Source organism: Buceros rhinoceros, unplaced genomic scaffold (assembly GCF_000710305.1).
Source record: "Buceros rhinoceros silvestris isolate BGI_N320 unplaced genomic scaffold, ASM71030v1 scaffold24595, whole genome shotgun sequence".
In the NCBI taxonomy this organism is placed as follows: domain Eukaryota; kingdom Metazoa; phylum Chordata; class Aves; order Bucerotiformes; family Bucerotidae; genus Buceros; species Buceros rhinoceros.
Genome location: NW_010411528.1, coordinates 1 through 21,100, shown reverse-complemented (window position 1 = coordinate 21,100; position 21,100 = coordinate 1). Strand labels below are relative to the sequence as shown.

Sequence of the window (21,100 nt, the reverse complement as noted above, 5' to 3'; positions counted from 1 at the left end):
AAATATATTAACCCCTCTCTCCCAATTGTTTTCAAATCTCTTTGTAGCAAAAGCTATTTCCAGTTTACTCCAGCTTCAGGCAGGGATGGAGATGAACTACAGTATTGAGACAAATCTGGGACACCGTCTGGCTGCACCAGTGTAGGGCGATGTTGAACACTTACAGTGTATTCTGACAGTCCTTCTGACAGTGTATCTCCCAGTGGTACGGTAGAAACTGAGGTTTCATTTATTCAGCCACATCACAAACAATTTGAATTCTCTAATGTGCCCGAGGAGTTGAAAATCCATTGGACCTTTATGAACTTTCCAAATAAACTTTCCAAATAATTTGCTTTTTGGTTAAAATATCAGATCCAGTTTTTAAGATAAAAGAATAGTGGCTCTGAGTGTGTGAAAACTCTAAGTGCCTCATGGGTTTAATTAAGTTTCTATGGATTACATTTTCTTCTTTTTCAGGACAGTCTCTTGTTCTTTTGACATTATTCGGGGATAAAAGTCATTGTATTTGCATGATTGTCTCACTCTCAATACCTGTGTTCCTATCACAGATGGGCTACTAGCGAGATCAAGACTGCTACTGTCCTCCCGGTAAACAATTTTCTATGTAATACAAAGTATTCCTTTAAAGTAATATTTTCCAGTTTTTTATTTTGAATTTCCTTTTAAGACATATTCTAAAATTGCCTCCACAGCCTGTGGTAGCGCACTACCCCCACACCAATATAAACATAAAAAAACCTCTGTAAAAGATGAAAGCATTGATTAATACTAGTTATTTACCAATGCTCAAAAATATAAGAAAATCTGTCACAGTTTTATCTCAATGAAAATAGGTGTTTGATGAGTCATGTAGAGGCAATAAGCAGTAATAGCTGTCAGGGTACAAGCAGTAGTAGATAAAATCTACCGTGCAACTGAAACGTGGTTTATGAAATGCAGGCACTAACGAGGGATGTGTTGGCTGCTCTTTGTGCTGTAGACATTCCCAAATAGTTAGCTCAGGACTCCGTAGTGCACAATCCTTTCCACAGAAATTTGAAACCCGTCAAAGCGTTTGCATTTCTTCAAGTAAAAGATGGACTGCTTTAGGGTAACTTCACTGATTTGTCTTCACCTTTTTGTGTTCAGGTTAGCAGAGACTGTCATAAGTAATGTCAAGCCTTGCTCATCGAAGGTAAGATTTTCACTTACTTTGCTTAGATAACATAATGAATGGAATGGAATGATTTCTCAGAAAAGTGACACGTGTTCCTAAAATGTAGATTGCTTTATTCAAGACAGATACAAAAATACAGACGAATCAGGTGTTTTCAGGTACAGAAAAGAAGCTACATTGAAATTGTAGGAATTCAGTATATTAGAACATTTTTGTGTTAATATCCTTCATTGCAGCTCAGTTGTTAGGTCGTATTTTTAATCTCATCTGCATGACTGTAAATGCAGAGTAACTATTGGTTTTGGCAGAGTCACAGTTTTTGCTTGAACTGCTGAGGTCAGATTTAATTGCCTGTTTCACGCTGGATTTTGTTAAAAATAAATATTGATTAAAAATATTTGCTTGACAGTGTTTAATTGAACATCTGGTGAGTAGCTGTGATAAAGCCCTGGAATAAACCGTCGTTTCAAGTGGTCTGTTTATAAGTTTCAAGTGATCTATGTATAACTCCATAGAATTTTTCTTCTTTTATTTTGTGCTTATTTCAAAATCAAAGAATCACATTCTTTTAGTTCTCTAGTATTTATCTCCAGACACAAAATGAAATTACATTAATAATCCAGAAACTTTTTTTTTTTTGGTAAAATATCCTTGTTAACTGTTTTATATAATATTTACTTTCACTTTTTAAAAGCAAAATTCAGGAAAAAAAAATGTTCAGTGCTTTGCCAGTGTAGTGCCAATACCAGAAAGAGAAACCTGAAGCAGGGAAGAAGAACAATTATGTTGAAGATGTATTCAAGTCTAAATAAATTTTCTTCCTCATTAAAATCTTTACATTGCTAAGGATCCTGTTTACATTGAAAATACAGGATATAAACATACTACAACAGTTTGCTGAGATTACGGAATCAACAGACAAAGACTCAAATGAAAATATGTTTCTTATTTTTTAACTATGACACATATGTCAGGAATGACTTTTAGCATTTCTTTAAGGGATGAGTCAGAGGCATTCCCTTATTTTATGTCACATGGCACCATGGAAGAAAAAATATTAAATATGAAAATACTATTTTGAAAGAACATTAATAGGTGTAACTGCTTTTACCAATGCTTTTATAGTTACTAGTTCAGATAATCGTGTGTCTGTGAATACTGTCCCTTAATTCTTTCCTCTATAAGGGCATTTAAAGTGGTTTTTTTTAATGCTGAGTTTGTCTGCAAATCTGCTTGGGACTGCTTGTGTGCACAGAGTAATAAATTGTGCAAGTATTTCCATGATCGGAAATTAATTAATTTAGGGACTGTCAGGAGTGAAAATGTTTAGCTAATATGTGATAAACCCAAACCCCTGCTCCTTTCCGGTGAAAAGAACCGTGTTAGCTTTTGAGATGTCTGTTGGGTGTGGTGATTCCTAACGTGAGCTTCTTAAATACAACACTTGCAAGTTCCTCCCTCCAGTCCACCACAGCGCTCACAGGTAGAATATAGTACCAGAAATGTTGGTGATATGTTTGAAATTTAAGGAGGTTATTTGTTTCCTCTGACACTCTCTTTCTCTGGTGAGGTATGGTTAGGAAGAAGACACCTAACAGGCCTTGGTCTCAGCTCTGTCAAGTATGACTTGATAAAGCTTTAAACAAACCCAGGTTCTGAAGCAAGACCCAAGGAGTGATCTACTTCATTTTGGCAGACTGAGCTATTTTATGTGTGCTTTATGATCAATTTATTTCCCCCTCCATTGTTTGGTACAACAGGGCACAAGGAATGTTGGAGCTGTGGAGGAACCACTCAAGGCAGAAGAGAAAAATAAATCTGCAGATATTTCAAAACAAAAAGAACAATGCCTTGTACCATGTGATGTTCAAGCTAAAATTTTACGAGGGGAAAAACATTACATGTGCAGTATGTATTCATAAAGAATACTCTCGGTGACATGCTCTGCAATGCCATGCTGTGTGACCCTCTGCTGTGCTATGCTATGCTGTGCTAATTTATTTTTTGTTCTTGAGCACCTGTAACAGCCTTTGACCCTGCTGTCCATGCTGAGCATTGCTCAGAAAATTTTGGGTGTCATGTTTTTAGGGTGCAGCTGGTGACAAAGGTACGGTATGATCATGCCAGTCTCTCTTTGTAGTCACTGGTGAAGACAGGCAAATCCAGCTCAGCCCACCTAGATCTGTGTTTCCCTCTGAGTGTCAGTATCTCTCTCCCTGACAGAGGAAGAGCAGGGTGTCTGTCTCTCATTTAAACATTGTAGTTAGGTGTGGGGGAGTCACGTAGGAGTTAGGTAATTAGTTCATTAGTTAATTAAAGTGGGAGGACATCTATACTTTAGCTCGCCTTTTACAGATACTTACGCAGCACGTTCTCTAGTCACCGCCTTGGCAAACTACACAGCAAATCATGTAATCAGCCTCAGAAAAAAATTGTCAAAATTCTTGTCTTTCTGTAGGATTTTTAAACATGTATTATTAACTACCTGACAGGTGGGTTTTTTTTTTTTTTATTTTTAACATCAGGGCGAAAAACAGAAGTAGCAGAGTAAAAGAGTAAATGTAGGATGACAGGAAACCTTATATATCTGTCTTTTATCATTTGCATTTGTATTTCTGTGATATTCATTAACTGATCATCCAAGTTGCCCCAGGATAAGATTAAATTCTTCAAATCTTAAGAAGAGCCATCACTTCTTAAAATATCTTCACTGCAACCAGCGAGAGTGAGGGTTTTAGCATCTTTGGCTTTAATCTGTGGTCTCTGCACTGCTTGGATTTCAATTTTAGGTACCCTAAGGTTAAACGCCTTCAATATTCACTTAGATATCATAAATAAGCGTGTCATAATTCACTCACGAATACTTCTAGATTTATGGTAACAAAGTGCATGACCGTATTTCTTTTACAGGAAATTTGCAGAACTCTCTTGTTGAATATGCAAGAAGTACAAAAAAACTGTTAAGAAACATGATGGATGATCAACAGTCTTCGTTGGATTACCTTTCTAATCAGGTACTTTTTTCTTTATCATACATATTTCTATTTATTCTTTATCAGTATGGGTATTGTGTAATAGGAAAACTAAGCATTTATGTTGTCATTAAACCGGTAGAATTAGAGCCTCTATGACCATTCCTTGTACCTTGGGGAGGGTGTGAGTTCCATTTCTACAAGCAGTGATAAGCACCACCGGGTCCACAACTTAGTGGCACACATGGCAGCAGGGTAAGTGGAGGACTATTCCTCCACACTGGTTGCTATCACCAGTCCTGTCATATTTGTACAGATGAAGTATTATACTATCATTAACTCTGCTGATAGCAGTTTGCAAACACTGTACATCACTCAGTAGATAAAAAGTCTTCATCAAACCGAAAGATTTTTTTTGAGTTGTGCCTAAAAATGATTTTGGATGGAACAAGTAGAAAATCAGAGCATTCCACCTAATGACAGTACAAATCACTAACACGTCACAAAAATTATCTTCAGATTATACTTAGTAGGAGTCAAAAAGAACATCTTTAGAATGTAAAATTCCTCATTGCCACCTAATTGAAGATCTTTTATTTGAATTTGCAGGTAAATGAACTCATGAACAGACTTCTTCTTTTGAATGCGGAAGTTTTGCGAAAGCAGTTGGATCCACTTCCTTACAAAGCAGTTCAATCTCATGGTAAGTATTCTTCGGATTTAGACTCCACCTCTTCCCTTTTTATCTTTCTATCTTGACAAAGATCTATTTAAAGCAAAGGTAAGCTATTATATCATTTGCAGTATTTATTTGGTGTTAGTAGCATATAAACTCTGGAAAATTTGTGAACTATTTAAGAATGTCATAATAAAGACTGCTTTAAATCACTTACAACTGATAATTCTGGGCATCCTGTTTAGTATCTTGATTTTTAAGCAAAATACCAAATATGACCATCAGTTTGTAAGTGATCTAATGTTAAACTAAATGGCACTTCCTCTTGTTCTGCAATTGCAATATCCTTCTTCAAAAGGGATGGAAGTCACTTGTGCACTGGACAGTAAATCTTCTTCATAGGGACCATCCCGACTAAAGGAAACATCACCTCTGAGCAGTCCTGCTGGCTGCAGAGACTCCTTGTTTCAGAATGTTTAACACAGACCTGGTTTAACACTTCTAAACAAGGGGATTTTTACATATACATTATGATGTAAAAAGCTTTTACAGGGATAAATACAAATATCTGCAGGAAAAAGACATCCTTTCCTATATAGGGTCTTTTTCTCAGTACAAATGTTACCCAAGTAAAAGCTGTAAAATGACCCACATACATTATCTTTAATTTCTGTATCATGACCATTAAGATTATAAAGACCTTTTTCTCTATACAATATAATTTATACTTCTTTCTGAGCTTAATGAATTTCAGAGAATTTTCATTTTTAAGGTAAATTCATGACAAAACATAATTTCAACGTTTTCAAAGAAAGTGCTATTTGAACTTATTCATACATTACCAAGAAAAATACTATTTCTGTGCTTAAGCTGTATTTTTTTTTAACATCTTTTACTAACGAACTTCATCAAATACTTTGTTCTCTAGGGTTGGATTGTACTGATATTAAAGATACCATTGGTTCAGTTTCAAAAACTCCAACTGGTCTGTACATTATCCATCCAGAAGGATCAAATTATCCTTTTGAGGTAATGAATTTATCTCTCAAGATAGTCACAATTTGCTTGAGAATATGCACTTAAAATATATTTAAGAGATTTAAAGTGTTTTCCTTGACAATTTCTCAACAGATGAACAAGAGTTGTATTAAATAAGCCAAGAGTCTACGAATACTATAATTTTGACAAGTTTCTCATTTTCTATGAAGAAATTTAATCTCTGTCATAAGATCCCATCACCGGTTTTCATATACAGGGAAAAATGTACCAAAGAGGAAAACCCAAAGTATTTTCCAGCACCTGTTTTGGACATTGAGAAGTGCTGTTCTTTTCTGACGTAGAGATGGAAAACTGAGGAGCCAAGTGACTGATCATTTTGCTCCTAGAATGGGATCTCTGTTTTTTTGTATTATTCTTCTGGATGACTGTAGAGCGTTGCCTTCTCTTGAGAGGTGCCTCTGTTGATGTCTATAGCTTGGACCATGATACTGTCTAGGCATCTAAACATAAAATGTAGAGGTGCACATATACATTAGTTTGAGGAGTAGGTGCTTAGCTCTCTTCTGAGCATCGTTATATCTGTCTCGAGGAAGAGAGGCATGTAAACTTTTGTTTTCCATATCTAGTTTGCAGAATATATATTCTTAAGCCATTCTTTATATATTTAAAAAAAAAAAGGATGCAACTCAGCATGAACTGCAGCAGTCATGCTGCCTATCACCACCTGCACTTTCTGTCATCGCTCGGAGCTATAGCACTGTCTAGGAGAGTGTTTTGAGTTAATTTGCTCAGGCCATTCCAATCCATGCAAACACAAGGAATACTTTATTATGTCTGTTTATTTCCATTCAGGCTGTTCTACTTAGTGAAGTCCTTATGCATAGTGGAAAGTCAGATATGGCATTTTCAAACCTTTAGTTTTCAGAACATGCTGGGGTCATTATTTTTTGGAGAAAAAAATGTGGCGTTTAAGCCAGTTAATAAATAGCAAAATTTAGTATGTAATTTTATAGTCTTTATATACAACAAAGGAAGTATGGATCCCTTTATCTCTAGCCAGTTGAAATCTTACAAAATGTGACGAGGTCAAACTGGTTATGAAAAGGCTTCTGAAGTATGCTGGGATCTCAAAAAACAAAACAAAACAAAAACCAACTTGGTTCTACAGACCCCTGATAGGAAAATCTGTCATTCCTTCTATGCAGTGCAGCAAGCTCAGGGAAAAGATCGGTAACTTATTGGCAAGTTCCTTCCAGGTAAAAGAAAGGCAAAGACAGGTGGAAGTCTTCGCAGAACCACCGTATTTATCATATGAAGAAAGTGCTATCTGACTCACCCCATGATGAACCAAAGCACAAAATGCATCTGTTTCAGAATTTCTTCTGGATTGAGGGGGATTCCATTGAAGAAATATTCAACCTCATTCAACCTCAACCATACTTTTCCTGAGAGATGGTCTGACTAATTACAGAATCATTTGGTTGGAAGAGACCTTTAAGATCATCAGGTCCAACCATTCACCCTGCCCTGCTAGGGTCCCTAAACCATGTCCCTCAGCACCACACCCCCACGGCTTTTAAACACCTCCAGGGAAGGGGACTCCACCACCTCCCTGGGCAACTTGTTCCAATGCTTCATGACCTTCTGTGTAAAGAAATTTTTCCTGATATCCAACCTAAATTTCCCCTGATGCAACCTAAGGCCATTTCCTCTTGTCCTGTCATCTGTAACATGGGAGAAGAGACCAACCCCCACCTCACTGCAACCTCTTTTCAGGTAGCTGTAGAGAGCGATAAGGTCTCCCCTGAGTCTCCTCCAGACTAAACAACCCAAGTTCCTTCAGCTGCTCCTCATAAGATAAGTTCTCTAAACCCATCACCAGCTTCATTGCCTGTCTTTGAACCCACTCCAGCACCTCAACATCCTTCTAGAAGTGAGGGGCCCAAAACTGAACACATTACTCAAGATATGGCCTCACCAGTGCTGATTACAGAGGGACAATCACTTCCCTTCTTCCGTTGGCCACACTATTTCTGATATAAGCCAGGATGCCGTTGGCCTTCTTGGCCACCTGGGCACACTGCTGGCTCATGTTCAATCACCTGTCGACCAGCACTCCCAGGTCCTTTTTCACTGGGCAGTTTTCCAGCCACTCCTCCTCAAGCGGGTTGCTGTGATCCAAGTGCAGGACCTGGCACTTAGTCGTATTGAACTTCATACAATTGGCCTCAGGCTCCTGCGGGCCACACTAGTGCTGATACAAGCCAGGATGCCATTGGCCTTCTTGCCCACCTGGGCACAGTGCTGGCTCACGTTCAGCTGGCTGTCAACCAACACCCCCAGGTCCTTTTCTGCTGGGCAGTTTCCAGCCATTATTCCCCAAGCCTGTAACATTGCAGGGAGTTGCTGTGGCCCAAGTGCAGGACCTGGCACTTGGTCTTGTTGAATTTCATTGGCCTTAGCCCATTGATCCAGTCTGTCCAGATCCCTCTGTAGAGCCTCCTGACTTTCAGGCAGATCAACACTACCTCCCAACTTAGTGTCATCTGCAAATGTACTGAGGGTGCACTCAATCCCCTCATCCAGATCATTGATAAAGGTGTTGAAGAGGACAGGCCCTGATACTGGTCCCTGAGGAACACCACTGGTGACCAGCCACCAACTGGATTTAACTCCGTTCACCACCACTCTCTGGGCCCGGCCATCCACCAGTTTTTATCCAGTGAAGCATACACCCATCCAGGCCATAGGTAGCCAGTTTCTGCAGAAGAATGCTATGAGAAACGGTGTCAAAGCCTCGCTAAAGTCCAGGTAGACAACATCCACAGCTCTTCCCTCATCCACTAAACGGGTCACCTTGTCATAGAAGGAGATCAGGTTGGACAAACAGGACCTGCCTTTCATAAATCCATATTGACAGGGCCTGATCACCTGACTGTCCTGTGCATACTGCATGATGACACTCAGGATGATCTGCTCCATCCTTTCATCACCATAGTTGATCTCTAGACAATCAAACCCCTCCTCTCTGCCTGGTCTATCCCTCCTAAAGAGCTTGTAGCTACCCAGTGCAGCACTCCATCATCCCACCATGTCTACATGATGGCAACTATATCATAGTTTTCCTTTTGCACAATGGCTTCCAGCTCCTCCTGCTTGCTGCCCATGCTGTGTGCATTGCTGTAGAAGCACTTTAACTGGGCTAGTGATCCCTTTTCCTTTTCTTTGGAGGGAGAAGGCCTAATTCCCACTCACTGAAGTGATTTCTAAGAGCACTTTAAGCTTTTGGTAAATCTGAAATTACAAAGAAGCTTTTACTTCAAAAGTATTTTTGACACTTTTCCACATTTAAAGTTACTGATAGAATCTAAGAATCAGTTATATGAGTGGAAAGGTTCCTTAAGGAGAACAAGAAATGAAAAAGAAAAAGTGGAATAATTTAATTAAAACACAAACTAACAGTAAATAATGAGAAGAAAAGTCTGCCCTCATGAAATGAGTGTCTCATATCTGGTAGATGTTAGACAGAACTGAAAAGATGGTGCCAAAAAGTTCTCAGAGACAAATATCTAAAGTATGTGTGTTCCATAAAGAATGTTATTTTAAGGAAAACTGTTTAATGCAAATTATTCCATGTGTTGAAGCATAAAAAGGATACAAGGGAAATGATAGATGAACAAAAATATAAAGACATTAAAACATAAACAAGAAATTGTAAAGGCCAATAGCCAAGAGTTCTGGAGGTTCTGCAGACTAGCAAAGTAAGAAAAAGGCAGACAACCACAGTAAGAAACTAAAAAACAGAAAACAAAGTCAGCATGAAACGATATATTTAAATGTAGACAGTTAAAGCAATAAGCTTCCCCTTAAATGTATCTGAAACTAAACAAAAATGTCTTTAGAATAATTAGCATAAATATACCAGATAAATGAAGAAAACTATTTAGACAACTTGATCCTGTTCTCATGTTTTCATGTTTGAAACCTCACGTTTTCAAAAGTGAGTATAGATTGTGATGCTTAGTTTGGGCTAACTGAAACCTGAATTCCAGTTTCGGTGATAGTGGCAGGTTCTCATAATCTCAGAAAATCAGTCCCAAATGGGCTTTTGTCTGAGCATTCAAACATGAAGCAATTAAAACCAATTTCACTTCTGGAAAATTGAATCACGATCACTTTCTGATACATTTTTCAATGAGTAGGTTTAGATCAGTTATATTTCTAAGGTGGGTAAGAGAAACTAACGCGTTGTGTGGAATATGCCTCTTACACACACTAAAGATGGAAAGGGAAGAAATATTCAGTAGAAGCCTCCTCCTGCTCATTTAATTTAAATTGTACCTGGCACAGTCATGCCCCTCATACCTTGCACAATATGAGACATAAAACAAGCTGTACAGTGGATTTACTGTTACAAAGCTTTAAGAAAGAAAATTGCATCGTTTCCAGCATATAAGGGATTAAGAAACTGCACAGCGATGACTGGTTTTTGGTATCTATCTCATATTTTTACTCAGCTGTTGTACGTTTTGGTGCCATGTCTAATTGGCTGATGACCTTTCATGTGGAATGAAATCTGGTCCTTCTGAGAATTATCAACACTCCCACTGATTTATAGTGGACTGAAGATTGATGTTGTGACCAAGCGGGTTCCTCTTTGTATTTCTGACTCATAGCGAGAGGAGCAGCCAAGCACGCAATCATCTTCTCAAGACAGTGGATGAGGCAATGGGATTATTTTTAATGACTTCTAGGTATTTGCATCTAAATATTCATTTTGGAACTTTCTGTATTTCTTTTTATTCCAGTTCCACCTTCCTGGGTACTGAAATAAGCATGTGGTACTCCAGGGAATAAAGTCCATACTATTTCTTTCATGCACATGGCCCCTACTATGATTCACTCAGCATTTGGGATGCAAGGATTGCTCAAAGCATCCAATGGCATTGACTTACTTGAAGCTCCAAGCATCCCCAGGTTGTATTAGATCACGTTGCAGCTCTGTCCTCTTGCTTTCTTGTTGTTCATAGAGAAGATGTTGTTAAGTCACAGAGGTTTTGAATATGATGTTGATGTGTTCTGGCCAAGGAACAACTCTTTGGTTTAATGAAAAATATCTGGCTGGTACAGGTAATGGGGGGGCAACATAAAAATCTCAGACTGCCACAATTATTTTTATGGTTAAACTGACTTCATGTAGACTCTACTTTTAGCAGCTGGCTAAGTTTGCAAATCTCTCTTTTCTGAAATGTGTTTCATTGTGTACATTCCCTGTAACATGAACAAAACCCCTGTACTTTACTCCATCACTTGTGAGTTTGCTTCCTGTTGTGATTTAATGACAGCCGGCACTATATTCTGAACTTACTTTTGCTATCACAAGTAGCTTAATGGCTCCATAGCTATAGGCATTTTCCAGGTTAATGCTCCTGATATTAGTCACATTGGGAGACACTTAAAAATGAGCCTCCGTTTTTAAAAGCTGATTAAGCATATTACCCCCTAGAACTACTTTGAACAACTGAAGTGGTGCAGTGTCTAATGTGCAATATGCACCTTTCTAAACTGGGATGCCCAGACTTTTTAATCCCTGTTAGAACTGGTTAAACTCTGGCACTGGGGTCATACTTGTAGAATACCCAGAGTGACCTGGATACATTCCACTTAACATTAGGCACTTAGCTGAAATCTCTGGAGAGCAGCCAAGGGTCTAGAGGTGCCTTCTGTAGACACCTCTACAGAAGTGAGGTGACTAACTAACTAGTGGAGTTGACTAACACCTGCAGAGAGTGATTTAGATCTTGGTTTCCCAGAGCCATGCTATGAATGCATGTTTTCTCCCCTCTGTATATGGGGGATTACAGGGGAGACAAGGGCAATAAAATTCCTAACTTAAGGAACTCATTTACATGTTTAAAGTTAAATGGGCTGAGGAGAAAATGCGCTGCATAATGGGATATGCCATAGCAAAGCAGAGGGCAGCTGGACCATTGCCATTGGACATGCTGTTGGGCACAAATTTTAGTGGACTCGTAAGTCTGAGTGTTGATCTTATGTGTTCAGTGGGACTGCTCAGTGGCAGGCTTTTAAATGTTCACATTGGGACTTTCCTGGATTGGGGCCCCTTCTTATGTAGAGCTTTTTGCTGCTCCAGCATAAATTATTATATACTGAGTTACTGCTGTCACCTTTTCCATTTCCTCACCTTTATTAAGGGCTCTACATTTCCTGGGCATCACAAACACAGTATTTCTGGGGAAGAAGGTATGATAGTGAGGGAGAACACATAAGAAGTTTTGTCTGCTTTGCTGAAATAAAAGTACATTCAGTGTTAGAGCCTGTATCTGTGATATTTTGCATGATTAATACATAATATTGCATGTTATTTCCACGTCATGCTATTATTAATACACAGTAACATTTATCAAATTTATTATTTATTATAGCAGACATTTGCACACAACAGTTTCTACTGGTTGAGGAAATATCCAAATCAAGCAGTACAACAAGGACATACAGAAAATACTGCAGCTTCATTTTTTATTTTCTTTGAGCTTTTTGATAAGATACTTGGAAGCTCTGTTGCTTACTGAAACTGAATAGTCCACCTTTATTCAATTAAAATGTTTTCTTAACAGTTTCTTCAGGAATGCGTAGTGATATCTGTGTCTGTTTTAGGTTTTGTGTGACATGGATTTTCAAGGAGGTGGATGGACTGTGGTTCAAAAGAGAACCGATGGAATCATTCAGTTTCAGAGAACATGGTCTGAATATCTGGATGGATTTGGTGACCTTTCTGGTATTAGTTTTAAATACTCTAAAACACTTTGTACCCAATGTTTCTGCTGTCTTTATGTGAGCTACGGTCCACTAAATTGTATGGGATTTTTAGTAGTATAGAGAGTAAAGTTCTTGTTTCTTAAAAGTCTTGTTTATACTTAAGAGGTTTTTCTCATCAAATCTATTGTGTGACCTCAATAATGACTATCACCCTACTAGAGTCTTTAGCCATTGCCTATCCTCAGTCTCACAAGGAATGCTTACAATCTTGTGATATTTTTTCCCTTAAATAATTATAAATTGTATTTCCCACCTTTTCAGAGTTAAAAAAAAGCCTTATTTGGTTATAATCACCTTTGAGAAATATTTCCATAAAGCAGAGAAAATTCAGTAATATTTAACCATAGGGCATGCAAAGTTAGGAAGAGAATGGAAATATTTCAGTAGCTAATACCAACACAACTGTGATACTTTTTTTTTTACTGTCACCTTTCATCAAGTCTAAAGCTAGTTGCTTTTTCAGGAGTTTATTTGGGATTGCAGTGGAAGCACACAACTTTTCAACTATCCAAAAAAGCACAGTTCATGTATAATGTCTGAATATTGCCCTTAGGAACACACTACTGAATTCTGGTTATCAAGTGGATCTTTAGCACATCCTGGTTTTGTGGTCATCTAAGGTATATTGAAGATGAACACTTAAAACTTATCATGTGGATAATTTTCTAAAAATGTCACAGAGAAAAAAGGTGATGCGCACATGGGAATTCTTTCCATGGATTTCCCAGTGAAGCGGGGAGATTCCCCTGTACCTTCACTAGTCTTTCAAAGGGATACAAGCCTTTCATACAACTTTTATTACACTTGGTTCAGGAAGGAAAGTAGAAAAACTAGAAGAACCCATTTTTTTTCTTTTACACTTTCCATTTCTAGAAGTTTATTGACTCTGTATTATATTTTGGTTTTAGGGGAATTTTGGCTTGGATTGAGGAAGATTTTTCACATAGTAAATCAAAAAGCCACTAGTTTCAGTCTTTATGTGGATTTGGAATCAGAGAACGACAAGCATGCCCATGCATCATACGATGGATTTTGGATAGAGGATGAAGCATGTTCTTTTAAGATCCATTTGGGGCGTTATTCAGGAAACGCTGGTAAGAACCTCTTTCTTGAAAGAACTCAAAAATAGCTGCTCTCATTCTTAATGTGCAAAAAATACATTCAAAAGAGTGATACTTAATTAAGATAACTTTAAAAATGTTTATTTCTAACCTGGTTTTCTCTATTTGGTGAACAGTGCACACCTCTGCAAATAAGTGGTTAATGATGTACTGGTTGGTTATGCCCACATCAATCTTTACACAGTAAGAAATCATTTTATTCTATTGCTTCAAAATCTTTAATGGAATAATTGAACAAACATTTCTTCAATAAAGAAAATGGATAAAGAATATAAAGGAACTTCAATGGATTCGAGTCCACAGAATATGTATAAAATACATAAGGGATTTTGTGCGTGTTTGTGTATATCTATCTAATGGTCCAATTCTTCAGATGTCCATTACCTCATCCCACATTTGTTGATGTCAGTGGAAGTCCTCCCAATGTTGTTGCTTTGGTTAGTTCAGAAGTGCCCAGAGACTTGTGTACAAAGGATAAAGAAAGAAACCAACTGGAACAAATCAGGCCTGCAGTGTATAACAGTTACTGGCTGATACATAAACACACATTATTTTACAACTCCAGACCTCCCTTAATCTCATAGCTACACGAAATCCACAAAGATTTGTTTTAAGTATTGCACCAGATCTTACTGCTTTTTTCTACTTTTTTTTGCATGCTTACTAATAGACAAGTATGTTCCTTATTACAGGCGTAATAGTTATTCTCTAAATGTATTTGAAAGAAACATTATTTCTTTAGTAAGTAATCACTGACTGGTTTAACAATTCTGTTTTATCTCATGACTCACTCTGGGGCTTTGGGCACATCACTGCAAAATCTGAAGTTAACTGTTTTCTTTTCCTTTATCTTTTCTTCCACTGTCTTTGAGGACAGAAGCCTTTGCCCTCATAGCCGGCATATGTCACTAAAAGCAACGACAATATAAACATGTTTCATCAAACTACAACTTCTTCCATACTTTTCAGTATTTTATACTTTTTCTTCCCATGTCTTTAACACATTGCCAGCTCATTATTTGGTGCTCTTGAACCGCTTTTGAAGAAATCTATTTTTCTAATAAATTCAGAGGAGAAGTTTGCAAGGTGTGCAACAAGTAAGAAATGTTACAGTTCTCCATAAATAACCCTTTTATCCTTTTGTTTTATCTGTTGTACTTAGGTGATGCATTTAGAGGATACAGAAAAGCAGATAACCAGAATTCGATGCCTTTCAGCACATTTGATGTCGATAATGATGGATGCAGACCAACGTGCACTATTAAAGAACAGACCGTAAAGAGCTGCAGTAACTTCAGTGATAACACTGGGTGGTGGTTCAACCAGTGTGGCCTTGCAAATCTCAATGGTGTTCATCGCTACACAGGTAGATTTCTTGCAACGGGGATTCATTGGGATACATGGACAACGAACAATAAACCAGTCAAAATTAAATCAGTGTCAATGAAAATCCGGAGAACCTATAATCCGTATTTCCAGTAACCTACGGAAATAGAAATATATTCCTTCTTGCAATTATGTGGGACAAGGTATCACTGCATCATAAGTACTTTTCATTTTCACTTGAACAGTTCAGTCTTAGAACTTCATTAGATATTTTCATAATACAGTTACTCATTTTTATTAGGAAAGGTCAGCATTTGTAGTGTTCCCGCTTGGGTAAGGTCCTAAGAACATCAGGGTTTTCAGAACACGGATGAAGCTTAGAGTTTGTCAGCTTTTATTGTTATTTTAAAAAGTATAAAAAGCAGCATAATGCTGACTTCTGAATGCGGTTTTTCTATGCCCTCTGCATATCTGAATTGCTAAGAAATTTCAGCAAATTTTCTTTCAAAAAGCTACGTACCTGCGACTTCCATCATTATATTTTGGAAAAATACCTTTTCTTTACCTCAGGCTAATTTTCCAGAATCAGCTCTTCTTTCTATATTCCTTATCAGGCAAGGTAACACTGACTTATTGCAACACATACGTAAGGTTCTGTACACTCTCTTTATACAAGTAAGGTAGATATCAACATGCAAGAAATGTAGTTGGTTGTATTTAATTTTCACAATGTGTTTCATAATCAGAGTTTTTACTCTACCATTGTCTATTTCACAATTCACCACAAATGAACATTTTCTTTTTTTAAAAAAAGAATGTATAACATTTCATACAACCTTTGGAGGTTTAATTTTTGGATTTATGGGCCTGATCTTCAGTTTTTCATTCTTATTGTTATTCACTTTGTGAACAATCGTGAACAAAACCAATCTGAGTTGTATATGTAGATTTTACATTGTCCTGTGAATTCTTTCAACTTTTGTCAGTAAAAATAGAATAATATCAATAAAAATGTCAATATTGTCAGTACATCAGTGTTTCTGGAACCTGGCATCTATTCTGTAGCAAGTAGGAGTGGTATTTCTGCTTCAGTTTGAATAGATCAGCTCTGCAGTAACATGTGAAATGAAATGTGAAATGAAATCAGTTACACCTCTATGGGTTTCCTCTTGGCTGTCTCGAACTTTGACCAAGCATTAATACAGTGAGCAGAAACCACCATCAGTTCAGAACCACCATGTTTTAGAACTTCTCTCTACAGATATATGTAACTGTCAGAGCAAATTAAGCTTTTGATAGGTATATTACAAGGTTAAGGGAGAGAAAAAATTCGTCTTTTCTTCTACGCTTGTCTAGACCTTAACAACTGAGGATAAAAAGTTGGTAAAAACAGAGATTTTCTCTCTGCTAGAGAAAAACTGATGACTATGCTTGCAGTGGGGGCCTATGGTAGAAGCATGGTAGGAAGTAGCTTGAGGAAAAATATGACGGGCACTGTAAAGGGATTCTGAGCGAGGAGGTAGCTCATGCTCTTGGGGGAGACTGAATTCTCCAGGTGTGGGAGGATTTTGTTGTCAGACCCTGTAGTCTTTGGAGTCAGAGGTGGAGAGATTGTACGTATACCCTCTTTACCCCTCCTTCTCCCTGCAGGCTTATTAGGAATGAAATCCTTCTAACGGCAACATGGACCCAGCAGAACTGTAAAGGTAGATACTAAAATGAAACAGCTCCTGCACTACAACTAACAGGCATTAGAGCAGTACGTGCTTGTTTCAAGGATGTTGTCACTGTATTAGGGCTGTTATGTCAGACGGAGTCCCCAGGCTGCAGTACATTAACCCTACCGGAGAATGCCACCAGCTAAATTTCACAGAAGTTTAATTTTAATGGCTTTGATGGAAGCCTCAAACTTCGACAGTGGGGCCTCTGCTCTGACAACCAGGTCCAAGCCTCTGAGCAGAAAGGAAGAGTTGAAGTAGGAAATCTGGATGCTGAGCGTAGAGCTAGAGTCTACTGACACCCTGAGGCTCCTTCTGGCTTTTTCAGAATCCCTGCTTAAAAATGAGGGCAGAAAATGAAGATTGTAGATCTGTGCTGGCAGATATTACCACATTTAATTACCAGGTTTAATCTCTCCTTTGTCTGCGCTGGTTAGACTAGCTGGCAGTCACCACCACAGAGGAGATGGGCCTGAAGAGATCTCTAAAGCTTGAAGGATCATTCTTGCAAATAGACATTGCATCCTAAAGTCACAGCAAATTGTAAACCTGTACAAAAAATGAACTAAATTCTCAGTACTGGGGGGGAGAGGGATGGACATGGGGGAAAATTGAATATTCCTTGGAAGATAAAAACATTTCCAAGACTCTTTGCAGAGACTGTTTTGATGTCAGTACATATGCTTTAGGACCATTACGTACTGCTTTACTACAAGAACACAAGTACACACTGTGTTCTCTGCAGCTGTGAGTTCCTTCCCTTTGTAGATGAAATTAATGAATTTTGCCCAGGCTTGACTTGTGCCTGTTGTGCTGTGAGAGCTGGATCTGCAGTGTAAACTGCAAACAGGATCAAGTCCAAATTGCAAATACTAGTCAGGTTTTAAGTCCTTTAAATCATTCAGATATGAGTTTTCAGTACAGTGTTCCCAAGTAAAAGCTGGACAATGATTTATTCCTTTTTCTGGTTAGAAACCATATATGAAAGCAGCGTTTCGAATTTCTTATCACGTATCTGTCATATTATTTAATAGACATGATCACATTTAGCGCTTCTGTGGCACCGAAACAAGTAATTAATATAGTTTAATGATTTTATTTCCGTTCATGGAGGATGTAAGATTTCCACTGAAAGCTTTTGAGCATGGGGATGTCACAGTTTTATCAGCATTTGAATGTTCTGAAATGTGAGTATTGGTATAGTCTGGTTTTGTTTTAAAACTCAGGGTATGCTTAGAAGAGCAGAGTGCTAGAGATTAGGTGGCATCTTGCCTGGTGCAAATCTGAAATGCCGTGATGACAACAGAACGTTTTCCATGTGATAGATGGCACCTGTCTCCAAAGGTTCATCCATTTCCCTCCAAGACTGAAACAACTGTGAAGACAATACTTTTCCTTTTAAACCCAGAGAATTTACAAGGACGTTAAACTGATTCCGGAGGCCTGTTCTCCATGTTTACAGCTGATGGTGCCCAGCCACCATACACAAGATTTTTGTGGTTGTATTTTAGGATGGATAATCAGTCTTGTTTTAACTAAAAACAAAGGAACATGTAGGGTGTAGCACATTAAGAGTGTTCCAAAGAAAAAGTAGCTTTCTTAAACTGCACTCAATATCTACGCCAGAAATTATACTCCAGACTAAGAGAACTTGTCTTTAAAGGACATGTAATCTCTGATGTTATGAAATGACATATCTTTCTTTTGTTTTTCCAAGTATGTCTTCAATTTGTAAATCTCAGTTTGGTGAACTCCAATTATTTGACCCAGTTTATGATGCTAATATAATAGCACAATGCAGTAATATAAATAAATCACAAATGGTTTCCACAGCCTGAGTACTACTGACGTGGCAGTGCAGGGTTCAGCGTGTTACACATCTGGAAATAACAAAATAGCACAACCAAAGGCATTTTACTTTCCACTTGGAAAATCTTTAATTGGGCAGTAAAAGATCCTCTACTCTACTCAGATTACTTTTTTTTTTTAACTGTAAATTCTGGCACGTATTTAAAACTTTATAATCAGTCATGTTTCATTACCATGAAAAAACATTTTTGTTTTAGTACTGGTCTCTGTTAAGGAACATATTTATGAAATAATGCTCTAACACTACCTTGTATTGATGCTTCACTACAAAATACGTAACACGTTTATGTGCATGGTGCGGTGCTCCACGCAGAGAGCAGGAAACTTTGATTCACAGCTGGACTTTAAATTTTAGTTGGCTGCATGCAGCAGTTTCCCATTAGTCTGCCCCGTTAAGGATCACTAAATTGCAATGCACAATTAACATTATTATTTAAACTACCATCTCAAGAACTCTCACTTGAAATCTGCCATGCTGGATGTTCTGCAAATGTTGGCAGCATAATCATTGACATGAAGATGCTGCAAGCCGAAAAGCATAATACCGAGACGTCCTGATGCATGCCTCTGGTGGGGCAAAGTTCTCTAAACTTGCATCCCTCGGGACAGGGAAACACTGCTCATAGCTCTTGTCTTTGTAGGGATTGAGATTATTTTGTGTCAGTGGTGAGTCAGTAAAAGAAGGAATCTGCATCAGAGCGGTGCTCCTCCAGCACTGAAGCTGTTCTTCTGCAGAGGTTTCTATCTGCAGGTGCCCTGAAGTCCTTGTCACTTATTTCCCAAATCTGTGAACACTGGTCAGGCTTAAAAACCATCTAAGAAGCCAGAGTTTTATACTGGACTAATAATAATTAAAAAAAATTCTTACATGCTAAGACTTTTACTTGGAAATGTACTTACTCAGTGCTCCCCATCTCATCAGCGGAGGGCGTGCACATCAAGAACTCGAGCCAGATCTTAAAAGGAAAGTCAACTGGTCTCTGCTAATTACACAGGGAGCAAAACAACCTGCACTTTTTACCTGAGCTCCCCCGGAGGGCACCAGGAGCTCAGCAGGACAAATCAAGTCCTGGGGCCACAAAGACCTTCTGAAAGGGATTTGTTTGCCTACACAGAGGTATCAGAGCCCTTGGAAACGTCCTGGCACAAGCTCTGTCTGTAACAGCAGAGGTTAGAAACAACTTTGATAACGACATCCTGGCAGAGCAGACCAGTACGAAACTGGCTCCATGGAGTGAAACTGTGCCACCCACTGAGCTCTTCTGAGGTACAGACCAATGTTACCTGTTCTCTCTTTTAACCTCTGCAGCGGTGGTTCATTCCAGAAATCCTGACACAGATGTGTTTGGTGTCGTGACTGGAGCTGAGCTTACAGCTGGCAAACTGCACTGAGCCATTCGTAATCAGGGAGTTCCTGAGATGCTGCAGGTACTCTACTTTTGACATAGATCCTTTCTAAATGCAGCTCCTGTGGCCAGGTTTCTATTTACTACACAAACCCCGCAGAACAGGAGTTGTTTTACAGTTACCATCAGTGGAACCTTTCTGGTGGCTCTAGTTTTGTTTCACATGGGAGAAGCCCCGTTACCCACCCAGGAGCCAGCAGAGAGAATCCACGGGCACAGGAGAGCTGCTCTCTGGGATTTCTGTCTGCACGGCTGTACAGAGAGCAGAAGTTACCTGTCAAAGGGGTACTGGACACACGCACACCCATCTCCAGGTGCGGCATTGATTTGCCACGTGTTCTGATCTATAAAGGCCGGCTGCACTTCGTTGTGGATCTCACTGTAAAACGAGTTAAAATTGAGGACAGAAAGGCTTTCAGCGGATGCAGGTTCTGCTGACATGTCCTATATCCATTGACCAGGAGTTATGTTCGTACTTTACAACGTGCTCTGATCAATACCTGTTGCACAGCACAGCGCAAACATCACTGTACTGCGCAGCACTGTGCAAGGATATAGCTCATGTGAAGGGCGAAACAGTCCTTTCGCTAAAGAAAACCTTCCTGCTCCACGATTTCAGATTTCACCTTTGTGCGTACAAGCGTGTTTAGAAATCTCGCGGGAGCAGACATACCCAGGTACGTATTTCTAATGCCATTCTGGGCGAGAGGAGTCTGGTGAGACCCGTGTAAAAGGGGCTCGCAAGCACTGATTTTCCACGGGCTCTGCTCCGCTGCCCCAGCTTTTCCGCGGCCTCATGGTCTGCCAGTTCCGACTGCTGCGTTATGCTGTCCTTGGCAGGTGGCTCGCTGACCAGACTCCCGAACAAACACAGTCCCTCAGGAGCAAATACCAGGCTCAGCTCTGAGGCCAGCAAAGCTTTTTCTTTTTTTTTTTTTGTAAAAAGCATTCACAATTTAGCAAGTTTTTCCAGGTACACGGAGGCCTGCCAAGCGCCTTCATTCCACTCGGTTT

The 21,100-nt window shown here is 38.8% G+C and overlaps 1 protein-coding gene across 1 annotated transcript; it reads left to right on the top strand.

Moving 5' to 3' along the window:
- Positions 1-1,078: 1,078 nt before the first annotated feature.
- On the top strand, positions 1,079-15,249 carry ANGPTL5 (angiopoietin-like 5). The gene is made up of 8 exons (XM_010136054.1): positions 1,079-1,177; positions 2,920-3,067; positions 4,070-4,173; positions 4,741-4,834; positions 5,736-5,836; positions 12,485-12,605; positions 13,555-13,740; positions 14,930-15,249. The coding sequence occupies exons 1-8, from the start codon at positions 1,079-1,081 to the stop codon at positions 15,247-15,249; spliced, it is 1,173 nt and encodes a 390-aa protein (XP_010134356.1).
- The last annotated feature ends 5,851 nt before the right edge of the window (positions 15,250-21,100 follow it).

What these genes read in the sequence shown, in the direction of transcription:
- ANGPTL5 (XM_010136054.1), top strand. Translation starts at nt 1,079, where the DNA reads ATGGACTGCTTTAGGGTAACTTCACTGATTTGTCTTCACCTTTTTGTG. An exon ending in TCAAGCCTTGCTCATCGAAG is followed by an intron (nt 1,178 to 2,919) that starts GTAAGATTTTCA and finishes TTGGTACAACAG; the next exon opens with GGCACAAGGAATGTTGGAGC. An exon ending in GCGTTATTCAGGAAACGCTG is followed by an intron (nt 13,741 to 14,929) that starts GTAAGAACCTCT and finishes TGTTGTACTTAG; the next exon opens with GTGATGCATTTAGAGGATAC.